Genomic DNA, 27,821 nt, shown 5'->3' with positions numbered 1-27,821 from the left:
CAGATGGGGCGCTACGACCAAAATAGAGCTTCCCCCGTCCAAGTAGTTCCCTCTGGTCCGGCTAATCCCTAGTAGCTGCAGCACTAGGCGCTGGGAAATAGGCAAACAATTCGAGCGCAAAATATTAGTTGTCGAAAAGGATGTCCGAGCATAAAAAGCAAAAGTCTTTCTGGCGGGGTGAGATTTTTTTCAGCTGCCTTAAAGCAAGGCTGACACGCTGACACCTGTTACAGTACAGCGCGTGTATATATGCCTGGTAAACTGGCCAGAGTATCGCAGGTACAAATCAGTGACCAACTCAGTGGCCTCGGAATTTCTCCGTCTTTTCGAAGGCCCAAGAAGCATCGCAGGAGCTTTTGCATCATGGCAACAGCGATCGTCGACAGTGTAAATCCTCACTCCTTCAGTCTATCTTCCGAACCGAGTGTCTTCACACCAGCCGCGGACAGCAACACAGACTCGTCTCAGACTGAAACCAACACCCCGTCTTCCTCTTTATCCTCTGATGCGGTGAAGAACTGTCAACCTAGCAAGGCAGAGGATGGGCCTCAAAATTCCCAACTCAATAAGACAAATGAGGCAGAACCTCGACTCGAGGATGCGAAAGATGATCCATGGCTCCTTCGACACTGGAATAGAGCCACCACAGTCTATGAGCAGCGTTCTTTACAAGAGCGAATTCAAGACGTCCCAGCGCGACTTTTTCACGAAGCGATGCTCCACCGACTCTTTCACGACCGTCTTGAAGCACTCGAGGCTGCAATTCTTGGACCGCAGAAACTGGACCCTACCAACTACAACAAAAGCAAGGTACCTGATAGCGAGGCTACGACCAAATGCCTCAGCTGGCAAGAGTACTCCGTTGTATACGATATACCCGATTCGAAAGGCGAGTGGAAGCACGTCCCGGAAATCGACAACAGCCCACAGAGCGTCATTGAGACTTTAATCGAAGAACCTCAACCGTTCAGAGGGGCGCGGTCGTTCACAAAGAAACAGTCCCCCGGGGGTGTCGCTGGGAACAAAGTAAAGCTTGATGGCAAAGAGGCCAGTCTTCCTATCTTTCAGATTCGGCTTCGCTCGCCAGTTCTTTTGAAGGTCTTGAATGAAGTCACGGACCAGCTCCCGCATCGCGGTCCCCACGAGCATAAAGTCACCTTCATGAGGCCCTTGAAGCTGTTGACTCTATTCTGGAAGGAACTCTTGGAACATCAAAAGAAACTCGAACAGATCCATGGTGACAGCACAGCTGAAAGCCAAGTCCCTTCAACGGCCATTGGCCCATTAAAAGAAACGGAGAGTCCAAAGGCCCTTGAACATCTACGGTTATTGAACGGATTTATGTCGGATCATTTAGGTCATGTCTTCAAGTTAAGGGAGGATTTTGAGAAGGGCACGGCTCGCAAAGTAGCATTCTGTGATCTTTGGCATCTGTTCCGACCAGGCACCACCGTCCGCACTCCCGCTACAAAACAGATCCAACTGTGAGCCTTTCAACTAAATTGGAATCATATGATGGACTGCTAACGCGAACTCTAGGTATCGAGTGATTCGGGTAACGGGAGGGAGACCGCTTTACTCCACTTCCACGTTTGTTGAACCCCCGGCAAACCATGCTGGGGTCAAATTGAAGGACCAAGGATACTCCCCGGGGAATTTTATAGTGGAGTGCTTCTACATTGACTTCGATGGGGCCCAATATGGCCCAGTAAACCGTACATTCCAGATCCGGAAGTATGAAGGAGAGCGAGATATGACTGCTCTCCCGGTATATCCATTGCAATGCGATCCGAACCATGAAAGCATTCGTGAAGCGATGGTCACTCGAGGCGAAAACTTCGCAGTTTTATCGAACCCACAAAAGACAGCACATAAGCAATACCATGGATTAACCCTGGATAAGCATCCGGAACAAGTGGAATCTCAGGTAATCATTGATTTCCAACTGGCGTTTCTAGAGATGTCAGACAACAAACCACAGATCGGACTGGATAATCTAGTTGATCATGACATCCGAGAGACAAACTTGGGTCATTGGTATTGTACTCGATGCGACTTAGAAGGCTGCTGTGGGAACGAGTGGATTGCCCCAGACTCCGTCATCGACGAAAAAGAAGAACAGGAATTCAAAGGCCTGAATGGGAGCTTAATGGACTCCACGGGGTATGCGGAAGACTTGACCCGAGACCAGAAGGCCCTACTTCCCTTTAAGGTCTATGGGTTCGTTCTCCGTTCTCGCAAATGGGCAACGTTCGACATCGAGAGCATTAGCGATGTTCAATATACCGATGGTTGGCAAAACTTGGTTATCAACGACAGTATTAAAGAAACAGTCTTGGCTATGGTTGAAAATCATGAGAGTATCCCAAGCAAGTCTGAAGGGCGAGAGGGTTCCCTGCCCTCTGTCGACCTTATTCAGGGGAAAGGTAAGGGTCTGATTATTTTGCTGCACGGCGAACCAGGAGTTGGTAAGACTAGTACAGCTGAATGCGTTGCCGACCATACCAAACGGCCTCTTTTCCCAGTCACATGTGGTGACATAGGAGACAACGCTGAATTTGTGGAGAAGAACTTGGAGCGGAACTTCCAGCTTGCTCATAAATGGGGATGCGTTCTTCTTCTTGACGAAGCCGAGTTTGTTGCATCCTTCCAACCTCGAGTTCTTCGTCGAGGCTTTGCTAATTTCACAATAGTGTTTTTCTTAAGCGACGCAATGATACCGATCTCCCCCGCAATGCTATTGTTTCAGGTAGGTCCGTCCCTCCGTTTGTTGATTATATAGATGATATTAATTGCAAATTCCATTGCGAAGTTTTCCTTCGAACCTTGGAATATTACAGTGTAAGTTCAACGCATCCAACAGTGATACTCTCTGAGTGTCTCCTAACCCAGATAGGGGATCCTATTCCTCACCACAAACCGCGTCGGCCAAATCGACCGGGCATTCAAGTCCCGAATCCATGTCAGTTTGTATTATCCAAGGCTGGACAAGAGAACATCCATCCAGATATGGAAGAACAACATCGGACGGATCAGGAAGGAGTTCGAGACGCAAAATCCGGACTTCGATATCCGGGAGAAAGAAATCATCCGGTTCGCAAAAGAACATTTCAAAGACATCAAAGATAAGAACCTGCTCAACTGGAATGGAAGGTACTGTACAACTTGCCGTCATTCATTCCACACACTCAACCCAAATCTTTATGCTGATCAAAGCCCTTTATTTGTAGACAAATTCGCAACGCATTCCAGACAGCCATTGCCCTTGCTACCTTCGACGCACGGAAAAACAAACGACCAAGTTATATCATCCTCGGTAAGGAACAATTCACCCGAGTTGCCGCCGCCGCCGAGGAATTCGACAGATACCTCCTCTCGCTCAGCCAGGGAAAGAATGATTCACAACTGGCCGAAGAGCATCGCTGGCGCGCCGATAACTTTCAGAGCCAACCTATGGTGGTGCCTATGGTACCCAACACGGATCCGGGTCGCTCAGCATATGCGTTTGGGCAGCCGAGTCGTTCTTCCAAAGGCCGAGGCCCTGAGAGGGGGGTGTTTAAGGAGCCGGAGCCTTCAGACACTGATTCGGACTCGAGTACATCATCGGATAAGGAAGAGTCCAGTGAGCCAGATCGTCGACATGCTGAAAGCGATGAGAGCTCCGAGCCTGAATCGGACTTGGTATCATCGGAGGTGGATAGGAAGAAAAAGCGTAAAGGAAAGTCTACTTCGAAGACAAAGGATGGGAAGAAGAGGTCGAGTCATAAGAGGTCGAAGTGAGAGCTTAATTGCGGGTCGTCATTTAAATATCTACAGATATCATGGTCATAGACAGGGTTCTATTCAACTAAATCCCTTTTTTGATGTATTCTTCAACATGATCTAGAAATTAGACCGTATCAAGCTGGCATTCTTTGACCTCAGACTCGGTCTCATGTTTTCCCAGTAAAGAAGGGATGATACCTCAGTTGTTGGCACTACCTAGGTGTGTCTTCCATACAAAGCACACTTTTCACTTGCCCGCGCATTCTGGTATGATTGCTGCTGTTTTGGATACCCTCTTGCCTTAGGCTGAGGTGGGTAGATATTGATTGGGAGCTCGCTCCTCTCTCTTCTTAATATAACTCCCTCTGTAAGCGCCAAGGCTAGAAGGGGAGAAGATTGTCTCACTATGATTATGCCAGCGAGGCTATAGATACTTGGCTCACCTACAGTAGTCCCTAACAGTTGCATCATCCAAACCAGGTGCAGAGGACTAGCACGGCGTTTTCCAATTAGACAAACCATACCGGAGTACTCCGAATACCAAGAGACTAGACGGCGTGGAGGTTTCACACTAGTCCGCACCTGAGCTTGTCGTGAGAATAAGCCGAAATTGAGAATCTCACACGCATGAGCATGGACGGCCTCAGCGCTCGTGGTCCGTACTCCCTTGTAGTCTTACACAAGGATTCATTTCATGTCCCTATCAATGATCGGTCATCCTGGGGTCCCGATTTCAAAGCATCCGTGGAGGAGCATATAAGCATTATTAATCGCCTATAGGGTACCTAGGTATCTCTCAATACCTCCTATAGCTGGCTATTTAAAGGCGGCCGCAAACGTGAAGCTAGCTACTCTTTCTCTCTCTATTCCATTCATCAAGCCTATTAATCCAATCACAACGCTACCAGATACGACTCCCACCGGAATTTTCCTATCATCTATTCTCAGTCATGACTATTTCCGACGACACTGTCGTTTTCGTTACCGGTGCTAGTCGAGGCAAGTCCTGCCTAAACTTGCGTTAGGATCGCGCTGACGGAGGATAGGAATCGGACGGACGTTGGTGGAGACCTTCCTACTCCGGCCTAAGCACATCATCATTGCCAGTGTCCGCGACACAGCCGCAGACTACGTCAAGGAGCTAGAGGCCTTGCCCAAGGCTGATGGTTCGCGTCTACAGCTGGTAAAGATTGAAAGCAGCAACTCGGCCGACCCTGCGGCGGCTATCAAGGATCTCACGGACGTCGACCACATCGATGTGGTGGTGGCTAATGCCGGCGGAGCCGGCGAGAAGGGCATGATTCCCTTAGACGTGGTGAGCTCCGAGGCTGTGACCGACGTGTTCACCGTGAATGCGCTCGGGCCCCTAGCCCTGTACCAGGCCGTCAAACCTTTACTGGAGAAGTCCCAGGCCCCCAAGTGGGTATCGGTCAGCAGTGCTGCCGGTTCCATTGGCCGACTTGAGGTTCACAAGGCTCACATCGTTCCGGCGTACGGAATCTCCAAGGCGGGTTTGAACTGGATCACTACGTAAGATGCTGCCAGCTTTAGCTTACCCTGGTGGGAAAGAATCGGCTAACTCCGGCGGACGTGCAGTGCTATCCACAGCGTCAACAAGGACTTCATTGCCTTTGCCGTGCATCCCGGGTAAGCCACCAGAGAGACCAGCCGGATGGGATATTTTGGACGGCAGCTGACCGTCTAACAGCCTCGTGCAAACAGAGGGCGGCAACAAGGGCGCCCGCGCGATGGGCCTTCCCCAGGCCCCAAACTCCCAGCGCCAGAGTGTCGATTCCATTCTAGGCCTAGTACGTGATGCCCTTCTCTGTTTTGAAGCTTGAAGGATGCAGACTGACTCGTGCAGATTGATAATGCGTCTCGGGAGACGACCTCGGGCAAGTTCTTCAACGTGATTGATGGTACAGAGATCCCGTGGTAGAGGCCGCGACAGCCTCGCTCCTATCTGAAACGCTCAGTGGCGCCATTGAAACTCTTGGTAATCCTCTCCCAAAGTTTCTCAACAAGTTTTAACAAGGCCAGCTGCTGTGATATTTTAATCCAGGCAGCTTCAATGGACAGGGTTCGCTCCTCGATCTCAGAGTCAGAGTTACGAATGCTTCTATATTTTGATACAATGATTTTTCCATGGTCAGCAAAGAAGAAATTTGCGTAATCTGAAGCCATACTTCAAACAGAGATCAATGGTGCCGGGGCCCGGGGGTACGAGAGTATTAGGAAATGCACGGACCTGCAAACTGGGGAAGATGTTTGTTTGGCCAATCCTTTTCAGTCATCACTCTCCTTCTCTCCTTCTCTACCTGGTCTCGTACAGTACTTTCCAGACGTCCTTGGTTAATACCTCTTCGGCAAGCTTTGTCTATAAAGTACGGCAACATTTGTGTTTATTCTTTTTCTACGACCTCAGCATCAATCGACATGTCATCCATTAGCCTGCCTCAGCCGCATCTCAATGAATCGATACAGGAAGTTGACGAAAGCTACTGGCTAATCTCAAATGCGGTTCTTCTTACTCATTATTCATCACCCCTCCTAGACAATAATCCAGCCGACCAAGCATGCTGGAGCGACGGCAATGGGGGGCCTTTCGCTCTCTCCACTGCACCTGAGCCTCTTCCGAATTCTAAGCCCCTCTTAGACGACTCATCATTTATTTCGAGAGTTCACGCAGTTGACAACCAAGCGGCTGTCTGGAAGGCAGGCGAAGCCTTTATCCAAGCGTATCATATAGACTATCCCGATGTAACCAGAGAGCATATGACTCTACAATTTCTCAAAGACTAAGAAGATCAAGAACCGTATGATTTTAGATTCCCGAATGTCCTCTATCATTTCGAGACTAACTCGCGATACTTCCTCGTCGTCTCGAGGGTGCCGGGCCAGCTCCTTCATAAGGCTTGGCCTAATATAGACGACAATCTTCGTTAGTATTATATCGGTAAGGTCGCGGATGTTTGCAATCGCTTAGTAGCATAGAAGGGCGACACTATTAGCGGTGTGGATAGACGCTAGCTGTTAGAACGTTATCTCCTTAAAGGCAATAGCAAAATAGCTGATACCCTTGCTCTATAACAGCTCCTAAAGAATTGTACCGAGATATCTATAGATGTCTCTAGACTTATCTTCTATTATTGCGATCTTGGTCCTACGAATATTCTTATGGATATCTCGACAGATTCGCTAGGTATTATCGACTGGGAGCTTGCTGGCTATATCCCTATCGAATGGGTCAGAACAAAATTCCGAATCTCCGCAGGGATAGATTTCGATTATAGGGATAAAGATTCTAAAAAGAGTGGCGCCGCAAGGTCGCACAGCGTCTGGAAAAAATGGGCTACAACGATGTTCTGGACGCATGGTGGAAGTTTCAGGACAGCTCGTAGACGATGATGAAGTTAAAACTCTTATTCTCTAACATTACGCTCGATTTAACGTTACACGTGGTTTGCATTGCCGCTACATTCCCGTACGTTTTCTGCGCTACCTCGCCTTTCCTCTCGCGCTCCGGTCGCTATCCAAACAGGAGATAACAGTTCAGACAAATTGAGGAGATAAAGCAATCATCAGGTGGTATATGTCACAGGTCTCCACCCCTGACGGACTCTACTGATGTTCCTTCGGATCCGGGTTCACAGTCGACGTACGAACTCAGATGGTAAAGAACTGATGAAAAGTACTGTCTTACTAGGCTCATAGTCGACGTATGAACTCTGACGGCAGAGGACTGATGAAATCGGATGGGAAGTACTTTCTTACTGGGGTAAGGTGATACCTAGGTACCTAGGTATCTAATTCTCTAAGAAGTATAAAGATAGGAAGGAACCTTGGAAGTCTACCCCGCTCGATAAAGGCGGTAATACAAGGCGGCCGTCCATGTCCGGCAATTTCTTCCTTTCCACGTGATTCCTCTCTCAGTATATAACGTGATATAGAACTTATTAAATCGAAATTCATACAATGCCATTCTCAACGTAACATATTCCTCTCAATTTGGTCCAATGGCTTATCTTGCCAAGAGGAGCAGAGTATCCTATCCAATCAGCTCGCATGGCTTAGTGGTAAAGCGCATGACTAGTAATCATGAGATCCTCGGTTCGACTCCGAGTGTGAGCATTTTTTTGCTTTCATTTTATATTTTTGACATATCGTTGGCTCGCTTCTGGCGTTTATTTGTTTAAGACTAGATTTTAAAGAGCTACTAGATAAAAGATATATTTTTATATATAAAGAGAGAGATCTCTAGCTTTTACTCTATATTAACGATATATTAAGCGCTACCTTAGATAAATAATAAATCTAATAGTCTAAAGATAATATCACCTTTAAGATTAAGGTAATTAGTGAACTAGCTAGATTTCTAGGAAGTAGCTTAATAAGAACTATTAATAAAGCTTTTTTACTCCCTAAGAGAGTTTTATTAACTATTTTTATCGACTAAGCTATATACCTAGAAGATCTACTATAGATAGCGAGTCTAGGTAAGGTTTCTTTAATATATCTACCTATAAGATCGATATATTAACCACCTTTTCTACTAAAGAAGATAATAATATTTAAGACTAAGACGACGACGTCTCACTCTCTGAGAAAGCAGCTTTTGGAGAGGACGTTAGGAAAGTCGCTTGGCTTAGAATGAGAACCAGACCGGATATTGCCTTCGCCGTGAACAGATTATAACGGCGAACTGCCAACCTATTGACATGTATAGTATGTCTTTATGCCTTTGTCCCTTTGTGCAGACTAAGACTTTGCTATGTCAGTTTGCCATTCCTTTGTTAGTACAGGCTTCATATACAGCCTTTTTTTCCATAGATTCATGGCATGCATCTTCTTCCCGATTTCCCCTCCATGCTAGTTCATCTCACTAGTCCTCCTTCGTGGCCTCAATAGGTTATAAGGCCCTCGTTTTACCCCTTTGCTTTATCAAAGACTTTACATAAGAATCTCCCCGCGGGGGAGCCTCACCATCAAGAATAGCACTATCAATAGGCTATATCTTACTTCATTTGAGAATAGATTTGAAGTCTATATCTCTCACTTTTAGAGAATACTACGATAGTATATCTCTCACTTTTCTTTGAGAATACTACTAGATAGTATATCTCACTTTGATTTGCATATACCCTTTATCAAAGAGGGGTGCATTTCTCACTTCTTTAACACTTTTTACAAAGAGAGTATCTCACCGGAGTACTATCTCTTTTGACAAAGAAGCTTTATTATAGTATCTCACGTTGAGAACTGCATTTACATTTATCTCTTTTGACAAAGAGACCTTGTTGTAGCATCTCACGTTAAGAACTACATTCACTATCAAATTGATCAGTCTTTATCATTGATCATTTCTTTCATCAGCCAAGATGGCTGAATCCTCCAACCAACCTGCCGCCATGCAGCCAAATCGAAACTGGCATACCAAGCGAGACGTCGTCGTTGCAGACCAAGCTGTTGGTTTACCGGAAGTAGGGAGTTTCAATCTCTACAAAATCACCCCACCGCTGAAAGAGCGAACCGACTTCGACACCTGGGTGGACCAAGTGGAGAAAATTTTACGGAGTCATCGTCTCCACAATCTAATCAATACCAACATTCCCTGGCCCGTTGTCGACGATCCAAATGGAGAGAAATGGTATACTCTCTCCCTACAAGTCAAGACATGGATGACGAGCAGTATAGATCACACCCTAGTCCAGGAAATCAATGCTCGCCTGTTGGGGATCGACTTTGTCAGCACTGACTGAGGTTCTTCTATCAGTCTCCTCATCTAGAGCTAGCTCACCAGCAGACGTGTTTCGCGCGGAATCAGTAACTCACATCAACAAAGAAAATGAGCAGTTCGTCAGAGATTATCATCCCAGTCTATCTTCACAGGCGGGAGTGAGTGTCGCGGAGTCTGTGTTCGGAGAGCCTGTTTGGCTTGTCGGTTCTCCCATCGCCCCATCCCAAAGTGTGTATGCCGGCGGTCGACCAATCCACTACTTCCCCGGAGATCAATTCTTAGGCATACCCGGTGGAATTCTCACGCCCCGATCGCCCGACAGATACAATGAGCACTTTGACCGATATATCAACCCAAGACGATTCCTCACGACAGCGGATCTCGACAGCCTCCGAGAATTGTTTCCAGAGGCGGTTGGTGTCCATTTGCTTATCGCTGGCTTCCTGATTGTCCTTTTTGAAGAGGAACAACACGTATGTGATGCGTATAATGAGGCGTGGCCTCTCGAGCTTGAACGCTTTTTTGCTGTGGCATACAGATGGTCAGCTCGCCCCAGCGGATGGAACTTCGGGTGCCCCCCTCTGTTTAGGCCGCCCATCCGATACGGCCGCCCTGGCAGTAGTGTTTCAGAATTTCCAGCAGTCCTATCTCCTTGCCGATGTGATTGGGCAAAAGAACACCAGACGCCACACTCTAGTCAAAGCAGGGTTCATTCTCCCACTGGAAATCAGGGATTCGACAATTCTCAGCGGCGAAGTACCAAACAGTACTGTCCCATTCAATACCCTACCGGCGAGGAACCGAGGGTCGATAGAACACGAGCATAAGCGACGTGTGTTTTCGTCGATTGAGTGATTAGTCCAGACCAGCACCCTCTTTATATTTTTATTGTTTAACGTCGAGGGACGACGGAGAGTGCTTCGAGTGCGTTTTAGCTTTTATACAATCAATGTTATTGCTATGTTCACGTAGCCCGCCTAGCATAGTGTGTTTTTGTCGGGATAAAATACGGCAATTTTACCACTACGCCATAACAAGATCCAGGTTCCTATTTAGGGCCTAGGAGGTGCATATCCCGATCCGACAGATGTTTAGCGTCGTAGGAAGATATTAGGCAGAGCTGTACGGAGTATCGATCTACAGTCATCATTCGTATTTGCATCCCAGTACTTCAGCACGCGTCGGATGAGTAGAAAAACTTCGCTATTAGGAATAGGCGGTCTATCAAAGCGGTCAAAGGTGCCCAGGTGGACATGCTGGGGTTCCAATTGATGACACTACGGTACCTACCTACCTAGGTAGGTATGTAGGGTCAGGGAAGCAGAAGGGAGAGAGTTGTATTGGAGAAAGGGAGCGCGCTCCTACAACTATCTATCTACGAGGGGTCGGAGCTGTCAGACCGGGATCCGACCTGCGCCACCCTGCAGGTCTCCACCTCCTAACTAACGGACTCTACCACAAGTGTGATCCCACAACATGTGTTGGCATAATATATGTTGTGGGGCGCCTGTATATATATATACCACGTTCTCATGAACTGACTTTGTTATGACCTTTTTAGTCTAATGGGCAAACGTTGGAGCAGTGGCCGACGGATCTCACTAGTGCTCCTCGGGTCCGGTTTCACGCGGGAAGTACTTTTCGGAGTAAGGACGGATAAAAGTAGAAGTCTTGCGGATAAAATAGGTGGACTATAAGGTGGTGTCTGATTCCTAAGAACTACAAAACAATTGGGTCCGAAGACCTACCCCGCTCGACGGAAGCGGTGAAATAAGGCGGGACAGCAAGTGGCCTTGTAAGTCTGCATTAGCTCCAGGGCTCGGGCTCGAGGCGTGTGCAATTTATTGAAGTGAGCTGCTGACTTTGCTCTTCCGATTCGCTCGGGTCAGGTCCACTCATCTCACCCGAGCCTAAGCTTATTTGAGCCATGGCGAACCTTGGAAGTATCCTCGGCACAAATGCTTAATTGGTATCAGTACCCCTCAGGGCCCCGCATCTTCAGGGTGCCAAAGCCCCGCCAAGTGAACTTGAGACTGCTTGAACGCCACAATCCTACGTTGGTTAGGCCTGCCTGATTCCAGTTCGACCATGAGACATTTGTTCAATTGGGTTTGGATTTCGCCGGTTGTTGCGCCCTGAAGAAAACAAAGGGGGAAAATCCCGGTGGCACAAGCTTAATGCTGCTATTGTGTGGGGTGCATTGGAGACACCTCGTCGATCGGAATTATCTCTCTATCTCTTCTTTGAGACATACAGAAGGACTTGTGCTAGCACCAGGGGCGAAACAAACCTTTCTTCCGTCTCAGTAAGACACAAGCCAGAGATTCCGTCAAACTACTTCTTAGTAGCCTAATAGGTGGTGCCGCTCAAATCTGCCATATTAATCGGGCGTTTGGAGGGTACCATTCGGGTCCTTACTATGTTATTGGAGGATAATCACAGCCACTTTAGTAACCCCTACTACTCCTCCTCTAGAGAGGATTCGTGACCGATGAACTGGATAATATAAATATGAAGGACATTGCACGGCATAAGGCCCTACTCTTTTCTCTTCACAGCTTATTAAACCATCTCGTTTTGGCTCAAACGCGATAAGACCTGCCTGACCTACTGTTTAACAGATCAAATATGTTCTCACGGCGAAGCTTTGAACGCTTCTGCGTACTGGTTCTAGGCCTCGCTGCCACTGGTACTCTTGTTGAAGCTGGGCCCTGCGACATCTACGCCTCCGGCAACACGCCCTGCATCGCCGCGCACAGCACCACTCGTGCCCTGTACAACGCCTACACCGGTGCACTCTACCAGGTCAAACGTGGCTCCGACGGCACCACGACCGATATCTCGCCGCTTTCCGCTGGAGGGGTTGCAAATGCCGCTGCCCAGGACAAATTCTGTTCAAACACCACCTGCTTGATCACAATCATATATGACCAGTCTGGCCGCGGTAATCATCTTAAACAGGCCCCACCCGGCGGCTTCAAAGGCCCTGAATCTAATGGCTACGATAACCTGGCCAGCGCGATTGGCGCACCAGTCACGCTAAACGGCAAGAAGGCCTACGGCGTGTTCATGTCTCCCGGCACGGGCTACAGCAACAACGCCGCCAGCGGCACGGCTACAGGTGATGAAGCGGAGGGCATGTACGCAGTGCTCGACGGAACCCATTACAACGGTGCCTGCTGCTTTGACTACGGCAACGCCGAGATCAGCAGTACCGATACGGGCAACGGCCACATGGAGGCCATCTACTATGGTGACAACACCGCCTGGGGCTCCGGTGCTGGAAGCGGCCCTTGGATCATGGCTGACCTTGAGAACGGCCTCTTCTCTGGCTCGAGCCCAGCCAACAACGCCGGCGACCCGTCGATATCCCACCGTTTTGTCAATGCGATTGTCAAGGGAGGACCAAACAAGTGGGCCATCCGCGGCGGAAATGCAGCCTCCGGTTCCCTATCAACATACTACAACGGTGCTCGTCCAAGCGTGTCTGGATACAACCCCATGAGCAAAGAGGGTGCCATCATCCTTGGCATTGGCGGCGACAACAGCAACGGCGCCCAGGGCACGTTCTACGAGGGCGTTATGACATCTGGCTACCCTACCGATGCCACCGAGAACTCGGTGCAGGCTAACATCGTAGCGGCCAAATACGCTACCGCGCCGCTGACTAGCGGGACTGCGCTCACCGTCGGTTCCTCGATCTCGCTGCGGGCTACCACGTCCGGCTACACGACGCGCTACATCGCACACACTGGCGCGACCATCAATACTCAGGTTGTCTCGTCGTCTAGCACTACCGCCCTTAAGAAACAGGCTAGTTGGACTGTTCGTGCTGGTCTTGCCAATAACAATTGCTTCTCGTTTGAGTCCGTCGATACCCCGGGGAGCTTCATCCGGCACGCTGATTTCGCGCTCGTGCTTGCCGCCAACGACGGCACGAAGTTGCTCCACGAGGACGCCACCTTCTGTCCGCAGACAGGCCTTAATGGTGAGACGAGCTCGGTTCGGTCCTGGAGCTATCCCACCCGCTACTTCCGCCACTACGAGAACGTGCTATACATTGCCAGCAACGGCGGTGTCCACACGTTCGACTCTGCCACTTCTTTCAACAGTGATGCAAGCTGGGTGATCAGCAATGGCTTTGCTTGAGGCATCTTCGATATTTCATAGGCGGGCATGTTCATCCAGTATTGTTAGCATCGCAAAACCCTGTCCTGTGTATGTAGCGAGCCAACTCATCGCAATATATATATCCCCTCCTATAGCGCCTGGACAAAGCAATATACAACGATGATCAAGATGCGCATCGACTAAAAGAACTCCTTATGAACCTGAACAGGCCAGCCTCGCTTGGTTTTCTCGGGCGCATCTGCACTGCCACCTTCGGAGAATTTTGCTTTGAGGGACTGGTTCCGTTTAGTGGCATAGTCGTACTGCCCAGTCCGGATCCACCCCTCCTCTGAAAGCCCCCTAGTTCATCACGCCAGTGGTCAACAAGCGTGTTTGAATTGGCTCGTTTTCAATTTGGTTTCCAATTTCCTGCTCTGAAGATTCAATATGACATTCAGGATTCTCATCCTTCCACGGGATGTGGGACCATATAGCACGCATGCGCATCAAAGCTCATAAGAACATGAGATTGCCCGACCATTGGCGACCCTCAAAATCCACTAGATGTTGACGTGCTAGAATTAAAGGGTCTTGTAGAGCTTTGAGATGCACTTTATTCAGTCCTCCATTGAAGACACGGTACAGACATAAAAATGGCATCAAGGCACCAAGGCACCAAGGTATCCAGGCGTGAAAACGTCAAGGCGGCAACGCCAAGAAGAAGGCGAACCACGTGAAACTTAGTAGGACTGACTCGAAGCTCTTACACTCTTTGTATTCTTACGTTTCTTTTTCAAATCAGCATGAATGCAAGGGTGATCCAGAGAGCCCATACACTGGCTTCTCGTATTCTTTATTTACAGCAAATTGGGAGGTCGCTGGGACGTTTGCCATTGGCTGCAGCCTCGGCCAGGAGTCATCATCGACCATTGCATACAGGGTAAAGCCACCATGTAATCAATTGACTGTGGCAAATCTGACGACATACTATAGTTATAGAACATCCTCACCGCAGAACCTGGGTAAGTGCCTAGCTACTTTTTAGAAGCCCCTACCAGGCTTATCGGCGTATCGTCCCAATGGGGAAATATGCCTGTCCCGCATTTTTTTTCTTCTGATTTGCCGTGTCTGCACTTCAAATACAGCACTAATATCTAATAGGGTCGTGTGATCAGTCCCAATTGGAATATACAGCTCAATTGACATCGGGACTTCCCACTGGAAATGGTCTACCTAGACGCTCAATAACGTCCTTGCATTTGACCCCGCCTGTGAAGAATTTCTCCACTGCGCAAGCAGTTGACTCCAAGATGAATTTGAAATACCCCAGTCCAGACATCCACCGGGCTTTCATTGCCCTGGGAAGTAATGTCGGGGACCGAGTAGAAATGATTGAGCAGGCTTGTCTTGAAATGGACCGAGTTGGTATCAAAGTGAAAAGGACAAGTTCATTGTTCGAGACCGCACCGATGTATGTGCTTGATCAAGATCCATTCATCAATGGTGTATGCGAGGTATGTTAGCAAAGTTAATGCCCGGATTTGGTAGCCAGTTGTTAATTCCTCTCAGGTGGAAACAACTCTTGCACCTTTGGATCTTTTGGACACTCTTCAATCCATTGAGATTGCGATGGGCAGAAAGAAGCTCATCGACAAAGGTCCACGCTCTATTGACTTGGATATCCTGCTCTATGATCGAGAGATCGTCTCTCACGAACGTCTCAACATTCCACACAACCTGATGCTTGAACGAGACTTTGTATTGCGACCTCTCAGCCAGTACGAGCCCGATGACCCTATATATACCATATCTGCATATAACGAATGTACTGACCACCCAAATCTAGGTTAATGCCAAATGAATGCCCTCCACTACCAGGAAAGGACAAACAAACATACAGCACACATCTGAAGGCTCTCCCACCTCCAGACCCAATCCCAGTATCAACAACCCCAATCTCACCACTATTCGCATCCCTGCGCGCAACAGATCCCAAGCGCAGCACCCACGTCATGGCAATTCTCAATCTAACGCCAGACTCCTTCTCTGACGGCGGAAAGCACTCCCCAACAGACCTAACCTATATAACGGAGACAGTGCGCAAATTCATCGCCTCCGGCGCAACAATCATCGACATCGGCGGCGAGAGCACCCGCCCAGGCTCAACACCAGTCGGTGCCGCCGAAGAGATCGCCCGCGTAGTACCAGCAATCCAGCACATCCGAACCTCGATCCCAGAAGCCGCCAACATCGCCATCAGCATCGACACCTACCGCGCCAGCGTAGCGGAAGCCGCCTGCGCCGCCGGCGCAGACATCGTCAACGACATCTCCGCCGGCCTCCTCGACCCAGAAATGTTACCGACAGTAGCGCGGATCGGCAAGTCCGTGATCCTGATGCACATGCGCGGCACGCCGCAGACAATGACGACCCTGCACGAGTACCCTACCGGCGTTATCCCGGAAGTGGCTGCTGAGCTGGGCGCGCGCATTGCGGCTGCTGAAGACGCGGGGATCCGGCGCTGGCGCATCATCCTCGATCCGGGTCTTGGTTTTGCGAAGATCCAGCCGCATGATCTGGAGATCTTGCGGGAGTTGCCGAGGCTGCGTGCGATGCCGGGACTTGAATACTTCCCTTGGTTGATGGGGCCCAGTCGGAAGAGGTTCATTGGTAATCTTACTGGGGTGAAGACGCCCCGGGAGCGCGTTTGGGGTACGGCTGCTACTGTCTCTGCTAGCGTGGCTGGTGGGGCGGATATTGTTCGTGTTCATGATGTCCATGAGATGTCGCAGGTGACGAAGGTTGCGGATGCGATTTATCGCGTTGATTGAGATCGTACTTGTACGTCACTTATCACATAGCATTGCATTGCCCTGCTGATGTATATATGGGGCCTTTTTTTTATTCAACACTTGGGTGTGGCTTGTACTATGATGTACTACTGTGTTCTCTTCATTCATCATGGAGTTTGGGTTGAGCGGTGTGGGACTTGAGAGCTTGGAGTTGCGCTTTGGTCAAAAGTTCTTGTCTATCAATAATATCAAATCATGAATTTCTCGATCATCCTAAACCATATCAACGAAATGAGCAAAATAAAATAGAAGGTACATTCCCTTCCATCGCCCCATGTTGCTGCGTAGGGATGCGAAGAAGCAAGGGAAAAGACAAAAATCGACAATCGCGCGCCAGATTGCGAACCAGAATGATGAAACCCAAATTTTTGGCCGACTGTTGATCGCACTGGTTTTCCAGGTAAAGAAATGGCAGGGACGCGAGATGGGCAGGCGAGACACAGTATACGTCACGCACGCAGACGGGATCGGGGGTAGTCAGGGAACAATGTTGCTTGCTAAGGTATTAAAGTGATAGAAGGCAAAATATCTGATGAACATAGGCAACTAGCCTAGTTGTTCAGATAATTGCGGATAGCACCTGGTGATATTCAATCAGCAAGAAGCGGTTACATGTCAAACAAAGACGTGCTCACCTTGTAGCTTAGTTGCACCTTCGCCGACAAGATGCGACAGGTTCTCAAGATCATCCCCAGCCGTGATACCAAAGCGGCGGATGAAATCTTTAGCAGCAACCTCCATATCACCATATCCATCGTCAAGTGAACTGACCTCATCCTCGGGCCGGCCGAAGTAGCTGTTGCTGGAAATGGATGTAGCACTATCAAATTGGCGGAGACGTTCCTTAGCCTCTGACTGAGCGGCGGGATCAAACCGATCCCGTCCGAAAAATTCATCGGACGAGATACCCTTCTGAGTCCCAAATCGGGTTCTGGTCTGGGTGAGTTCAGCTTCTGTGTCGAGTGTCAGCTTCTCTTTCATATGTTGCACGATCAACAAGGGAAATTTACCTTCAGCAGGGCTGGGTTTGGCAGGGCCAACAGAACCAAATGTTGGCTTCTTGGGGGCAGCGGGCTTTGACACTTGGCCAAAACCAAGTCTGCTCACACCCATGCCTAGTCGCTCCACATCACCTGAGCTTCGCTCACTAGACTTGCCAGCAGGACTGACTGGGATAGGAGAAGCGATCGGGACGGCGGCGGCAGCAGTTGCGGCCTTCTTGGCGTCGGCTTCCGCCTGCTCAGCCTCGGGGTCGTAGCCAAGCTTTTCAATGCGCTCAGCCTCTTCCTTGGCCTTGCGCTCTGCCTCGTCGAAATCAATAATATCCGCAGCGGCAACCTTCTTAGCCCCGAGCTTGGGCGCCTTCTTGGCACCAAGGACACTGCCCTTCTTTGCAGAGCTAGCTGTAGATGTCTTCCGAGTAACATTGGTGGGCCGGATAGCAGTCGGCGCGGGAGAGGCGGCCTTTTCTTCCGAAGCAGACAGGGGAGATTTCGAGCGGGATCCATTTGCGTTGGGGCCGGCGTTCAGGAAAGGAGAGCTAGTCCGGCTGACGACGGGGGGCGTGCTGGTGCGTGACGGGGGATTGCTCGGACGCTTGATGGAGGGCTTGTCCCAGGAGGAGAAGAAATCATCGTCGCCGTCGCCAGCAGGGGTGCTCGAGTCATCCGAGGGAGTGCCAGCGGGGAGATCCGTAATAATGACTTCCCCGGGGTACCTAATGGAGCAACAGTACTGTTAGCACATAGTCGTGCCAGTTCCACCGAGATTGGATCCACTGACTGTTGCGCATCCAGTGCAGCGCGCCTCTTGAGTTCCTCTTTATACTTGACAGCTGCATTGCACGTGTATTTCACCTTTGTGTCCTTGCTCGCCAGCGCAGCGGAACCTCCGTGCGATTGGAAATACTTGGTCGCAGACTCATTTCCACCAACCTTCATCAGGCGCAGTTGCTCCCATTGCCACTCTGCATGAAACGTTAGGGTTGATCTGCCGGTACATTTGGCGTGTAAAGAAATTGTGTGGTAGGGTACGTACGGTCGAGGTTTGTTGATCGGACAAAGGAGATGTGCACACCGAGATTACGGTGGTGAGCCGAACAATCAAGGCACAGGTAGATACCGAATGGAACTGAAGACCATGTCGGGTTTTTACTGCCGCAGTCGAAGCACACCTGAAAGCGAAAACATTAGAATCGAGCGCCACAATAATACAGCATACGGGGTGGGGGTGTGCGCACCTTGTTCGCGGGCTTCAGCTTGGCCTTCTCAAAGATTTTTTGAGACTGCGCCTTCGTGGCACTCATAATGGTACCGAGAAGATATCAATGGGAAAAAGGAAGAAGAAAAGGGGGGTTTGGGCGAGAATGTGCTCAGGTTAGGCAAAGAGCAAAGCATCCCGAGTCGGGAACGGCGAACGTGGACTCTCTTGATGTGCCTGGTGTAATCGTCATACAGCGCCTCCCATTTGGCCGGGGCATTTTCCGCCAACGGCCGTATTGTAATACCGTATTGTAATCACGTGCTGCCGATAATGAAGATCGATAGCAGCCTTCCAAGGCTGGAAGATGATCGAGTCCGGTATTCGACTCAGATACTCCAACTCTTTGCGAGACGCTCGGTTTTGATCGTTCACAATGAGGTCTATCCAACTACGTGCTCTTCCCCGACTATCGCCGGCACCTCCGGCCCTCTACTCCTCTCCCCGCATACAGACACAGATCACTCGCCTGTACACCACGCAAAGCAACATAGGTAACGGGCCTCAAACTACATCGTCAAGGAAAAAGAGCATTACGGTCTTATCCGATGATGGGAGAGTCCAGTGGGGCGATTTGAGTCGAGGAGAGAAGGTTGCGCGGGCGACACAGCAATCCTTCAACTTCGTTATCGTGTTAGCTGGAGCAGTACTGACGGTATGTGGTGCATTCGTTCCCGCAGATAGTTGCTGACTATATGATCTGACTAGGGTGGAGTCTTCACACTTTTCTATCTTGAAGTTTTGTCACCGAACAGCAAGACATGGCAATTTGAAACTGCAGTAGGGCGCATTAAAGATGACCCCGAATGCATAAAATTGCTCGGTGATCGAAGAGAGATCAAGGCATATGGGGAGCAGACCTCGAGCCGGTGGGCGCGAAACAAACCTATCGCGTAAGTTTTGTGGCTTCTGCATAACGATATAGAAACGAAATACTGACAGTGACTAGATCGTCAACTGAAAAGGATCGATTAGGTCGTGAGCACCTTCGCATGCATTTCCATGTATGTTACATATCCTTTCCGGACGATTTTGGATTCGTGTGCTGATAGTGGTTTCTAGGTCGAAGGCCCTCTCAACTCTGGCGTGGTCGTCGTGCACATGATGAAACCTTTGGATAAGAGCAATTTCGAGTACCAGCTTCTTGCGTTGGATGTGAAGGGCCACCCTCGTATCGTCCTCGAAAAAGCCTCAGAGAAGGCTAATGTGACTAGCGCCTTGAAGCTCTTTGGTATTCAGTGGCGTTGATCTGGCAATGATGCTAACTCCTTACTATACCCTCTACCTCCAACAACCACACCTCACTGCATAGGTTCTATGCGTTCATCTGCGATAAGCATTTGGACATTTGCAGCCTCTGCGCCTCTGTTTTGGCGCTTGCTCCAGGCTGGTCTTCACCAGTTTGGACAAGTCGCTTTCCTTGTACTTTCTAGGGCTGGGCCAATGGCCGTCCACTCAGGCTCTTATGATGACCTGTAAGATGTATCATATTTTCATGGGGTTTTAGCCTCAATGCGCTAGTCGCGCATATTATTCAACGAAGTCGAATTGATCCTGGGGATCCATATCTGTTGACGAAAAGAATAACAGAATAACTGTAGTATCCCTAACTAACCGGTCTACAAGCGTGATATTCCGACTGTGGCGTATGCTTCCCGGCTGATTTTTCCCTTTGACAACAGAATAGTACTAAATACTAGAGCCAGCAGAGACAACAGCCCATGAACAATGCAAATGAAGCATAACTGCACGTGGGAATAACACTATGCTGTACATATAGTACAAGCTACTCCGGAGTGCAGCGGCGTCATGCGAGTCGCCACGGGAATCTTCGCCTTCGCTTTTCGTAAGATTTGCCTTCTTACTTCTATTGTCTTTGCTCCTTCTTGCAGTTCTTGTCCTATTGTCTTTTATAATAATCTCATTTCCCGTCTTTTTTTTTCATTATTTTTTTCTATTCTTTTCCTCTTCGTTATTTCTACAAAGCGACACCCGCACCCTCAATGCTCAACAATGGCGTTCAAATTCAACTGGTCGCCGCTTATAGCGGACGCGAGTTTCTACACTCGTGCTCAAGACCTTCTGACTGCCGCTCTCAATAAGTCGCCTAAGCCGCCGATTATAGTCGGTGATATTACCGTGACCGAGTTAAACCTAGGCTCGATCCCTCCCGAGTTGGAGATTCTCGAGATCGGCGATCTGGCGGAGGATCGGTTCCGAGGGATCTTCAAAATGTCATACACCGGAGATGCCTTTTTAACGTTAAAGACGAGAGTCCAGGCGAATCCCCTAAATACCTATCTCATAACGCGCCCGTCCTTCGCGTCGCCACTACCGTTGGCTGCAGCGTAAGTTGTCTTCCTATCCCCCCCAGTTGTACGTCACTTAGCCGTCTTCTTTGACATACTATAGGACTCCCCTTACTATTCCCTTACAGATAACTCTCTCCGATTTCAAACTTTCCGGTTTTGTCATATTAGTCTTCTCCGAGCAGAAAGGAATCACTCTCGTCTTCCGGAATGACCCGCTCGAGTCACTTAAGGTCTCCTCCACGTTCGATTCGATCCCATTCGTCCGTGACTTCTTGCAAGGGGAAATTGAGGCTCAACTCCGTATACTATTTATAGATGAGCTACCTGCTATTATCCATCGCCTATCGCTACAGCTATGGGATCCAGAATATCGGGCAGAGGAGATACAGAACCAGATGAACACAACCCTCACTCCCACTAACGGTCCAGGGCATGATCCTCTTGTGACTCCGCCGCAGGATCCCGTGGATTCGTTGGGAAATGTGTTAGATGAGTCGGATATTGCATCGTTATCGTTGGACTCAGCCGCCGAAACCCACTCGCTGTTCTCCCAGAAGAACCTCCTCAGTCTAGCAACTCTGACGGATTCCCAGCGCACACTCTCACTCTTCACCCCGTCGATTCAACAAGTCGTATACCGTGCATGGTCCTCACCTGATCAGAACGATTCGTCTGCCAGCGTTATGTTGCCAATAGGCCCCCCTCTTTCGAGAACTCAGTCACAGACCGGCGGCATATTCGCTTCCATAGACAACGCGAGTACAAGCTCAGCCCAGAGCAGGACGCCCACCGGACCCACCCAGTCGTTTAGCAGCTATGGTTTAAGCTTGGGCGCCGGTCGCCATTCCAGAGCACATGCTAGAAGGCGAAAGAAGCGTGTGGTGGATCTCCGTAGTCGCCCAACAACACCCAGCGACTCTGCTAGCGTGAGCGTGAGCGATGAAAGCACCTATACGGAGAGTGCTAGTGCTCCTTCGGTCACTTCCGCTCCGCTGCAGGCCATCCATGAACAGCCCGACGACCCAGTTACCCCGCCATTATCGCCTGAGAGTGACCAGCGCCTCCCTGCTATTTTCGAGGAACGTCGTCTAAGCCTCTCACGCTCTCTGCCTCGCCGCGACCTTTCCAGTGAGATCGTCCGTGATCGAGCTCAGCCTTCTGAGCCTCGGAACCCCTTCAATACTGACGATGTGATTGTTACTGTTGGGAGTGTCCGCCCTACACCTCACCAGGAAGCCAGTCCGCCTTTGGGTCCTACACGACAGCTTTCCGCGGCAGGCCTTCCATTTCCGCACGATAGCTCGACCGGTAGCGTTGTTGACCAAGTCTTCCTCGACACACTGGCGGGTGAAGTTGCGCGCCGTATGCGTGATGAGAAACTAATGGCACCAAATTCCTGTGGTACTTTCTGTGGCCACGGCCTACCGGAAGAACCACCACCACCGGCTTATGGCCAGTGAGTGCTTAGCACTCGACATATGTATTTCCTTTATTTGATTTTCCTTCTCTCTGGCTCAAAACAGAGCCCAAAAGTTATTTTTACCCCAGCAAGTGGTACCTGGAGTTTGTCATGACTGTTACGAATCTGTGTTATTATTATCTTGTTTCTCTTCTCCCTCTTTCATTTTCATTCATCAGTTTGGATTGTTGGATTCTTGTATGTCCTAGCGGGTTTCAATAACGGGGGGGTTTTCACTTTTTGTTTAGCACGGTGGTTTACTCTTTTGGTTAGTTTTCAAGCGAATGCTCTCTTTCGTGTCTCCACAGATCTGGGCTTTTATGGGATGGGATGTTGGATTGGACAAGGTAGGACTGGGAGCTGGGAAGGACTAAATGTCCGTTTTGTATATAGATAAAATGCACACTTCCGTCAGCCTCTCACCTTCCGTCTCTTCTTTTCCCTCTCGGTCCACCCCAATACATACGATTCTTTCTCCATTGATCTGTATCGTAGTATTTCCATGAGTACGTGATACTCTCTTATGGCTTCTTATCCTTTGACCTATCCTCTAGTAGACTCACCTATACTAAAGGAGCAGAAGGCGTTGTCTTTAATGAATTCGATGAGTTGGTTGACCTTCTGCCGCATTTGCACGATTTAACCGGGATCTTTTTACCCCCGACTTTTTTCCAAGGAAAGGTGTGGAGATGGCTACGAACAGCTTCGATATTCTTTAATTTCTACCCGTGGCTGTGTGTCTGCCTCGTAGTAAAATTGGATCTCAGCCCTCCCGTAACTCGAAATTCGTGCAACGCCGGGATGTTAAGGCGTAGAGTTGTCCTAGGCACAATCCATAGCGTTTCGTTGATTGTGTAAATTAGGGATATGAAGATAAGAAGCTAGGAACATTTTTAGCCACCACACTCCCGTATCCAAGCCAATAATTACTAAACTTTATATTTCAGTTGTTTGTAAGGTTGTAATAGGAGGGATATACCAATGAAGCTTGATGAAATGTTTCAAAGGAGCAGATATTGAAATTCAGATAGAAGCTAGGTTATTACTATTAAGAAACATCAAGTATAGTCCCTAGTACTAAAACAGATCATAAACCACTATTAGTCAAAGTCGGATCTATATACTATATAAGGTTAATACTAAGCATACGAGAAAATAGTCGAGACCTACTATGTAACTTCACCTCCCGCGAAGCCCTGAACTTTCCTATTTAGGTAGTGCGAATAACCTTAGGGTTATGACTTGTTATCACTATTGTGCCGGAGATAGGCGTGCCTCGTAGATATTTAAGGTGTCACCTTAGGATAAAACAATAACCGGTGCCCTCTAGGGCTGCCTACCTAGGTACCCGTGGACGAATTAAGACCTCACTAACCGCGATAGACCCCGTAGGAGTAGATTAGCGCCGGAATGTTATGGAGGCATATTATTAAGTTGACTCCGGTCTAGTTAGTTGATAAAAGTTGGGTGTTGCCTCTAAAACGTTTAGTTATAGGCTTGATAGGTTAGAGCTAGGGAAATTTGGAAGGTTATCTATAGATGTTATTGTTCTATGGTTAATACCTAATGCATTAGGCAATAATCTGTAATACTTCTTTATCACCTCCACGCCCTTCTTTTCTCTCTATTTAGCACTTGACTTTTATAACCCGCTTATTTATCAACTTTACTAGAGCGTTTTCATTTCTTCTAAATCTTGAAGCTACTTAACCTTTCGTCTCCTTTCCCTTGTCGCAATGTCTCGCTCTAGGGATTTTATCGTAACGATCCCCTCGATAAACTTCGATCACCTAGGCGGCACTGAAATCAAACTGGACCAGCCTTCTCTCCCCCCCCGTACGTTCGTTCTTGACGAGAAAATATCCGAAGATTACCAAACGATGACCCAGAAGGAATATGAGCGACAATCGGGGCCTCCGTTTGCCATAATCAAGTTCTCTTGCCACAGCCTTCTAGACCCTACTCAGCAGGGCTTCATGCGGATCTATATGCAGATCCCTCTTGATAGTACCCTTTCTGGCGCTCCAGAAGTCCGAGCCCAGCAGGCTGTCAGCCAGTGCACCCACACGGAGCTCAAAGCGCTTGCATCTCTTGATCGCGAAAACTGCATGGCAGTACCGAAATTGCTTGGCTATGGGGAAGGATTGCAAGGTGTCGAAGAATTTGTGCCTGGTGGTTATATCAACTACGTTGCGTGGGAACGGGTGCCTGGTGAGCCCGTGGACTACTATACTTTCTGGAAACGCGACTTTGAATACCGCCAGCGACTGCGTTCCGCCTTTCGTACTGCCTATGAGTAAGATCATAACCCCTACACGTCCAAACCTTCGAGTACTATCTATACTAATACAACGAAGAGAACTCAGTAGGTGTTCTTGGCAACCTGGACTTACCCCTCCGAGCAAGATTATCTACGATGATGTCACTAAGGTTATGTAGGTATTTCCGATATTTCATTCACCTGACCAATCTATGAATTCCGATGGCGATGAGCTAATCATTTTTAGACACATTTCCGGATTCCGAGGAGCCTATCCAATGGACACTGAGCCGTTCTCAGACGAGACCTACGTGTTATGGGGATTGGCAAAGCCATCTGACAGGCTGGATTGGTATACTGATAGCTCGGACTGGACCTGGTAACTAATGTGGATCTCCGTGCATCGCTCCTTTGATAGTCGAATGGCCTTTCGCATATGAGATTGTATTCTTGAGTTGTTCATGATGCCCAGCTTCCCTAGTATGCATGTATATATCGCTGAACTGGTGCTTTCAATAAGACGATTGTAGTGCCTTTACGCTGCTGATAGCCCTTGATACTGTGGGAGACTTACAACACCTTAGAATCATTCAGCATAAAGGATCAGACGAAATTTCCGAAGCTACTCTTTGACACTCTTTGACAACGTAATATCGTCGTCCTGTAACTCGCAAGTTGCAAGATGACCGGACTGTTGGTCATTCAGACCGAAGACATATATGAAACAGGCAGGGAAATTTGTCAGCGCGTATCGATAACCCATGGTGCAGTCTGATTGTTGACGGGGTTAGCGGCACTCGCCAAGGTACACACGTAGAACATGCACTGCTTCATCGATACATGGGGGAGGGCGAGATGAGCCCCTTGGGAGTTAGGGACTGTTGGGAGGTAGTAAGATGATGAGGAGATAGGGGGGGGAATACCATACTTCCCAGTCCCCACTAGGGGACTGAAATTGTCGGAGGAAGATGGTGTGGGTATAGGTACTGATAAACCCATACTCGCACCCGAGTGCTTGCATGTCCCGTACTGGCTGTGCTATCTTTTGTCGCAGTTCACGTAGACGGCGAACCGCCGAGCGGAGGTCATGTTGAATGACCCAGGGCATCTTTAGCTCCCCAACCAGCTTAATGGTGGTATTCCCAGCCACGTCTTGAAGACCGACAACGTCGGGGATTTTGTCGTAGTTGCTCCCCGAGCTTTTGAAGTCGGCGAAGTAAAGGTTGACTGCCTTGGCCTCCAGGACCGCCCCAAATGCTTGGCCAATGGCCTGTTGGAAACGGCCCTGGAGGCCATGCTCATCCCCGATATGTACGCAATCGGCTTCCGTGGAATGGGGGCCATTGGCATAAGGTGATGCCCTTGACCTCGTCCAATTTTGATTTGTGTGTGCATCCGCGGCCTAAAATCCGGTATATATAAGTATATATGTAGGTTACCCCGGCCCGGGGTAGTATATCTATGGTTCGGCCGCTTCGGCTTGGATCCACCGCCTAGCATTCTGCCATTCTGCCAACGTGCACGTTCCATCTTCATCTCCGCGAACTTGGCTTCCTCTCTTTCTTGCACCCGCCACGTCGCCAATTCTCGGAGGTTGTCTTTAGTGTTAGCTGTGCTTCCTTCACATTGACAATGTCTGGCATGCTCAAGAATATATTTGGCGGCGCCGAGTCCGGTGCGGTCAAGCCCGACGATGGTAAGCTATCCGTCCGGAGACACCGATTCTTTTGCGATGGCTGCAATTGCTGGTCTCGTCTAACACTGTTATTGTATAGAATTTGCGGACTTTGTTGAGGCTCCTCAGCCCTCTCCTGCCTCTGTTTTCAGTTCGTCGCCCGCGCTAGCTGCTTCGCCGAGCAATGGAGCTACCGTTCCCTACACGGCATGGTACCGGGTGTGGGAGCGGACATCACCCAAGGATTTTATGCAGGAAGCGATGGTCCTGCCATTTATTATCCTGATTGTCGTTTTCCATCTGTGGGGTACGCGGAAGAACCGACGTAAGGCGAAGGAATGGGCCAAGGCCCACGCGACTGTCCTCCAGAACGAATTCGCCGTGGTCGGATTTGGTGGCCCTCAGGGGACTGCGACCCCGGAAAGCTTGCTTAAGGAAAATTCTCCTCAGGAGTTCGTCTCCTACGCTACGGGTCGGCAGAATGTTGCCTTTGTTGATATCTCGGTCAAGTTGCCTAAACGGTACAACCCGGTGACCTACTGGATGGACTATGCGCTTAGCTTCCTCTGGGAGAGCTGGGCTGCGCCTACTGAGAGAATTGAAGCTACTTCGTATGCGTTCGATGGCAAGGAGAAGGACCTGGTTCCCGTTTCCTCTAAGGATTCGTCCGCTTTAAAGGTTAATAACTCGACTTATGATGGATTTATCTGGGCTATTGTGCACAAAAGTTGTATGTGGAAGGTCCGTCAGGACCGCTACGATGCCTCGATCACTTTCACTAAGGATCACGCTAAGCTGCCTCCCTGGGTGACCGTGATGACGGAGAGCGCTGAGATTACCGATGCGCTTCTCACTCCCGAGTTGATTAAGGCCATTGAGCAGGCCGGCCATGAGTTTGAGTACTTGATTGTTACTGACCAGCCGACTGATAAGCCGTTGAAGTAAGCCCTTTTCCGCAGCTATGTGTACGTATAAACTCTAACGAATCTAGGATCGAGGAAGCCACCCCTAGGAAGCGTATCAGCCTTTCGATGCACATTCCCTCCGCATCTGATGCCTACGCTAGTACTCTGCCTCTCTTCCAGCAATTCCTCGGTTTCGCAGACAAGCTCGTTGCGTCTGCGCACTTCCGTGCTGAGGTGATGCGCAAGGTCCGGAACGTTCGCGAGGCCGAAATAAAGAAGCTCCGCCGTGCCGATGAAGAAGAGAAGGCTGAGGAACGCAAGCTCGCTGCGGAGAAGCTGAAGAAGGAAGAGCGGGAGCGCATCCTGCGTGCTATGACTGCAGACGAGCAGCGCAAGTACCTTGATCGCGAGAAGGAGAAGGAGACCAGACGTTCCACGAAGAAGGCCACTCGGAGGGCTTAGCGGGCTATGAAAGCAATTCCGATCT

At 49.2% G+C, this 27,821-nt stretch overlaps 10 protein-coding genes across 10 annotated transcripts; 9 read left to right on the top strand and 1 right to left on the bottom strand.

The window, feature by feature from the left end:
- Positions 1 to 363: 363 nt before the first annotated feature.
- N7489_010197 (uncharacterized protein) lies at positions 364 to 5,299 on the top strand (the record flags this gene model as incomplete). The annotated part of the gene is made up of 5 exons (XM_056715946.1): positions 364 to 1,484; positions 1,540 to 2,749; positions 2,897 to 3,153; positions 3,231 to 3,712; positions 4,812 to 5,299. 5 exons carry the CDS (start codon positions 364 to 366, stop codon positions 5,297 to 5,299), a joined length of 3,558 nt encoding a protein of 1,185 aa, XP_056563568.1.
- Position 5,300: 1 nt separating this feature from the next.
- Positions 5,301 to 5,704, top strand: N7489_010196 (Short-chain dehydrogenase/reductase SDR; the record flags this gene model as incomplete). The annotated part of the gene is made up of 3 exons (XM_056715945.1): positions 5,301 to 5,412; positions 5,488 to 5,573; positions 5,630 to 5,704. The coding sequence occupies 3 exons, from the start codon at positions 5,301 to 5,303 to the stop codon at positions 5,702 to 5,704; spliced, it is 273 nt and encodes a 90-aa protein (XP_056563567.1).
- Positions 5,705 to 9,610: 3,906 nt separating this feature from the next.
- On the top strand, positions 9,611 to 10,357 carry N7489_010195 (uncharacterized protein; the record flags this gene model as incomplete). Its single annotated transcript, XM_056715944.1, is given in 3 exon segments — positions 9,611 to 9,640; positions 9,655 to 9,975; positions 10,049 to 10,357. The coding sequence occupies 3 exon segments, from the start codon at positions 9,611 to 9,613 to the stop codon at positions 10,355 to 10,357; spliced, it is 660 nt and encodes a 219-aa protein (XP_056563566.1).
- Positions 10,358 to 12,130: 1,773 nt separating this feature from the next.
- N7489_010194 (alpha-L-arabinofuranosidase B) lies at positions 12,131 to 13,651 on the top strand (the record flags this gene model as incomplete). The annotated part of the gene is made up of 1 exon (XM_056715943.1): positions 12,131 to 13,651. The coding sequence occupies one exon, from the start codon at positions 12,131 to 12,133 to the stop codon at positions 13,649 to 13,651; it is 1,521 nt and encodes a 506-aa protein (XP_056563565.1).
- A 763-nt stretch (positions 13,652 to 14,414) lies between these two features.
- N7489_010193 (folic acid synthesis protein) lies at positions 14,415 to 16,443 on the top strand (the record flags this gene model as incomplete). The annotated part of the gene is made up of 4 exons (XM_056715942.1): positions 14,415 to 14,634; positions 14,774 to 15,126; positions 15,182 to 15,390; positions 15,459 to 16,443. Coding segments are annotated over 4 exons (1,767 nt in total), but the record flags the coding sequence as incomplete, so codon positions are not given.
- A 572-nt stretch (positions 16,444 to 17,015) lies between these two features.
- On the bottom strand, positions 17,016 to 18,769 carry N7489_010192 (ADP-ribosylation factor GTPase-activating protein; the record flags this gene model as incomplete). The annotated part of the gene is made up of 6 exons (XM_056715941.1): positions 17,016 to 17,044; positions 17,100 to 17,417; positions 17,475 to 18,181; positions 18,247 to 18,430; positions 18,502 to 18,637; positions 18,704 to 18,769. 6 exons carry the CDS (start codon positions 18,767 to 18,769, stop codon positions 17,016 to 17,018), a joined length of 1,440 nt encoding a protein of 479 aa, XP_056563563.1.
- A 330-nt stretch (positions 18,770 to 19,099) lies between these two features.
- Positions 19,100 to 19,971, top strand: tim21 (the record flags this gene model as incomplete). The annotated part of the gene is made up of 4 exons (XM_056715940.1): positions 19,100 to 19,378; positions 19,432 to 19,616; positions 19,673 to 19,727; positions 19,786 to 19,971. 4 exons carry the CDS (start codon positions 19,100 to 19,102, stop codon positions 19,969 to 19,971), a joined length of 705 nt encoding a protein of 234 aa, XP_056563562.1.
- Positions 19,972 to 20,736: 765 nt separating this feature from the next.
- On the top strand, positions 20,737 to 22,495 carry N7489_010190 (MDM34 family protein; the record flags this gene model as incomplete). Its single annotated transcript, XM_056715939.1, has 2 exons — positions 20,737 to 21,071; positions 21,136 to 22,495. The coding sequence occupies 2 exons, from the start codon at positions 20,737 to 20,739 to the stop codon at positions 22,493 to 22,495; spliced, it is 1,695 nt and encodes a 564-aa protein (XP_056563561.1).
- Positions 22,496 to 24,230: 1,735 nt separating this feature from the next.
- N7489_010189 (uncharacterized protein) lies at positions 24,231 to 25,137 on the top strand (the record flags this gene model as incomplete). Its single annotated transcript, XM_056715938.1, has 3 exons — positions 24,231 to 24,790; positions 24,852 to 24,929; positions 25,002 to 25,137. 3 exons carry the CDS (start codon positions 24,231 to 24,233, stop codon positions 25,135 to 25,137), a joined length of 774 nt encoding a protein of 257 aa, XP_056563560.1.
- Positions 25,138 to 26,386: 1,249 nt separating this feature from the next.
- N7489_010188 (CCDC47 family protein) lies at positions 26,387 to 27,796 on the top strand (the record flags this gene model as incomplete). Its single annotated transcript, XM_056715937.1, has 3 exons — positions 26,387 to 26,450; positions 26,530 to 27,370; positions 27,421 to 27,796. 3 exons carry the CDS (start codon positions 26,387 to 26,389, stop codon positions 27,794 to 27,796), a joined length of 1,281 nt encoding a protein of 426 aa, XP_056563559.1.
- Between the last annotated feature and the right edge of the window lie 25 nt (positions 27,797 to 27,821).

The sequence above is a fragment of the Penicillium chrysogenum genome (genome assembly GCF_028827035.1).
Source record: "Penicillium chrysogenum strain IBT 35668 chromosome Unknown utg000005l_segment0_segment0, whole genome shotgun sequence".
Classification (NCBI taxonomy): domain Eukaryota; kingdom Fungi; phylum Ascomycota; class Eurotiomycetes; order Eurotiales; family Aspergillaceae; genus Penicillium; species Penicillium chrysogenum.
Note: the sequence above shows the minus strand (reverse complement) of the source record. Positions and strands in the feature narration are given on the sequence as shown.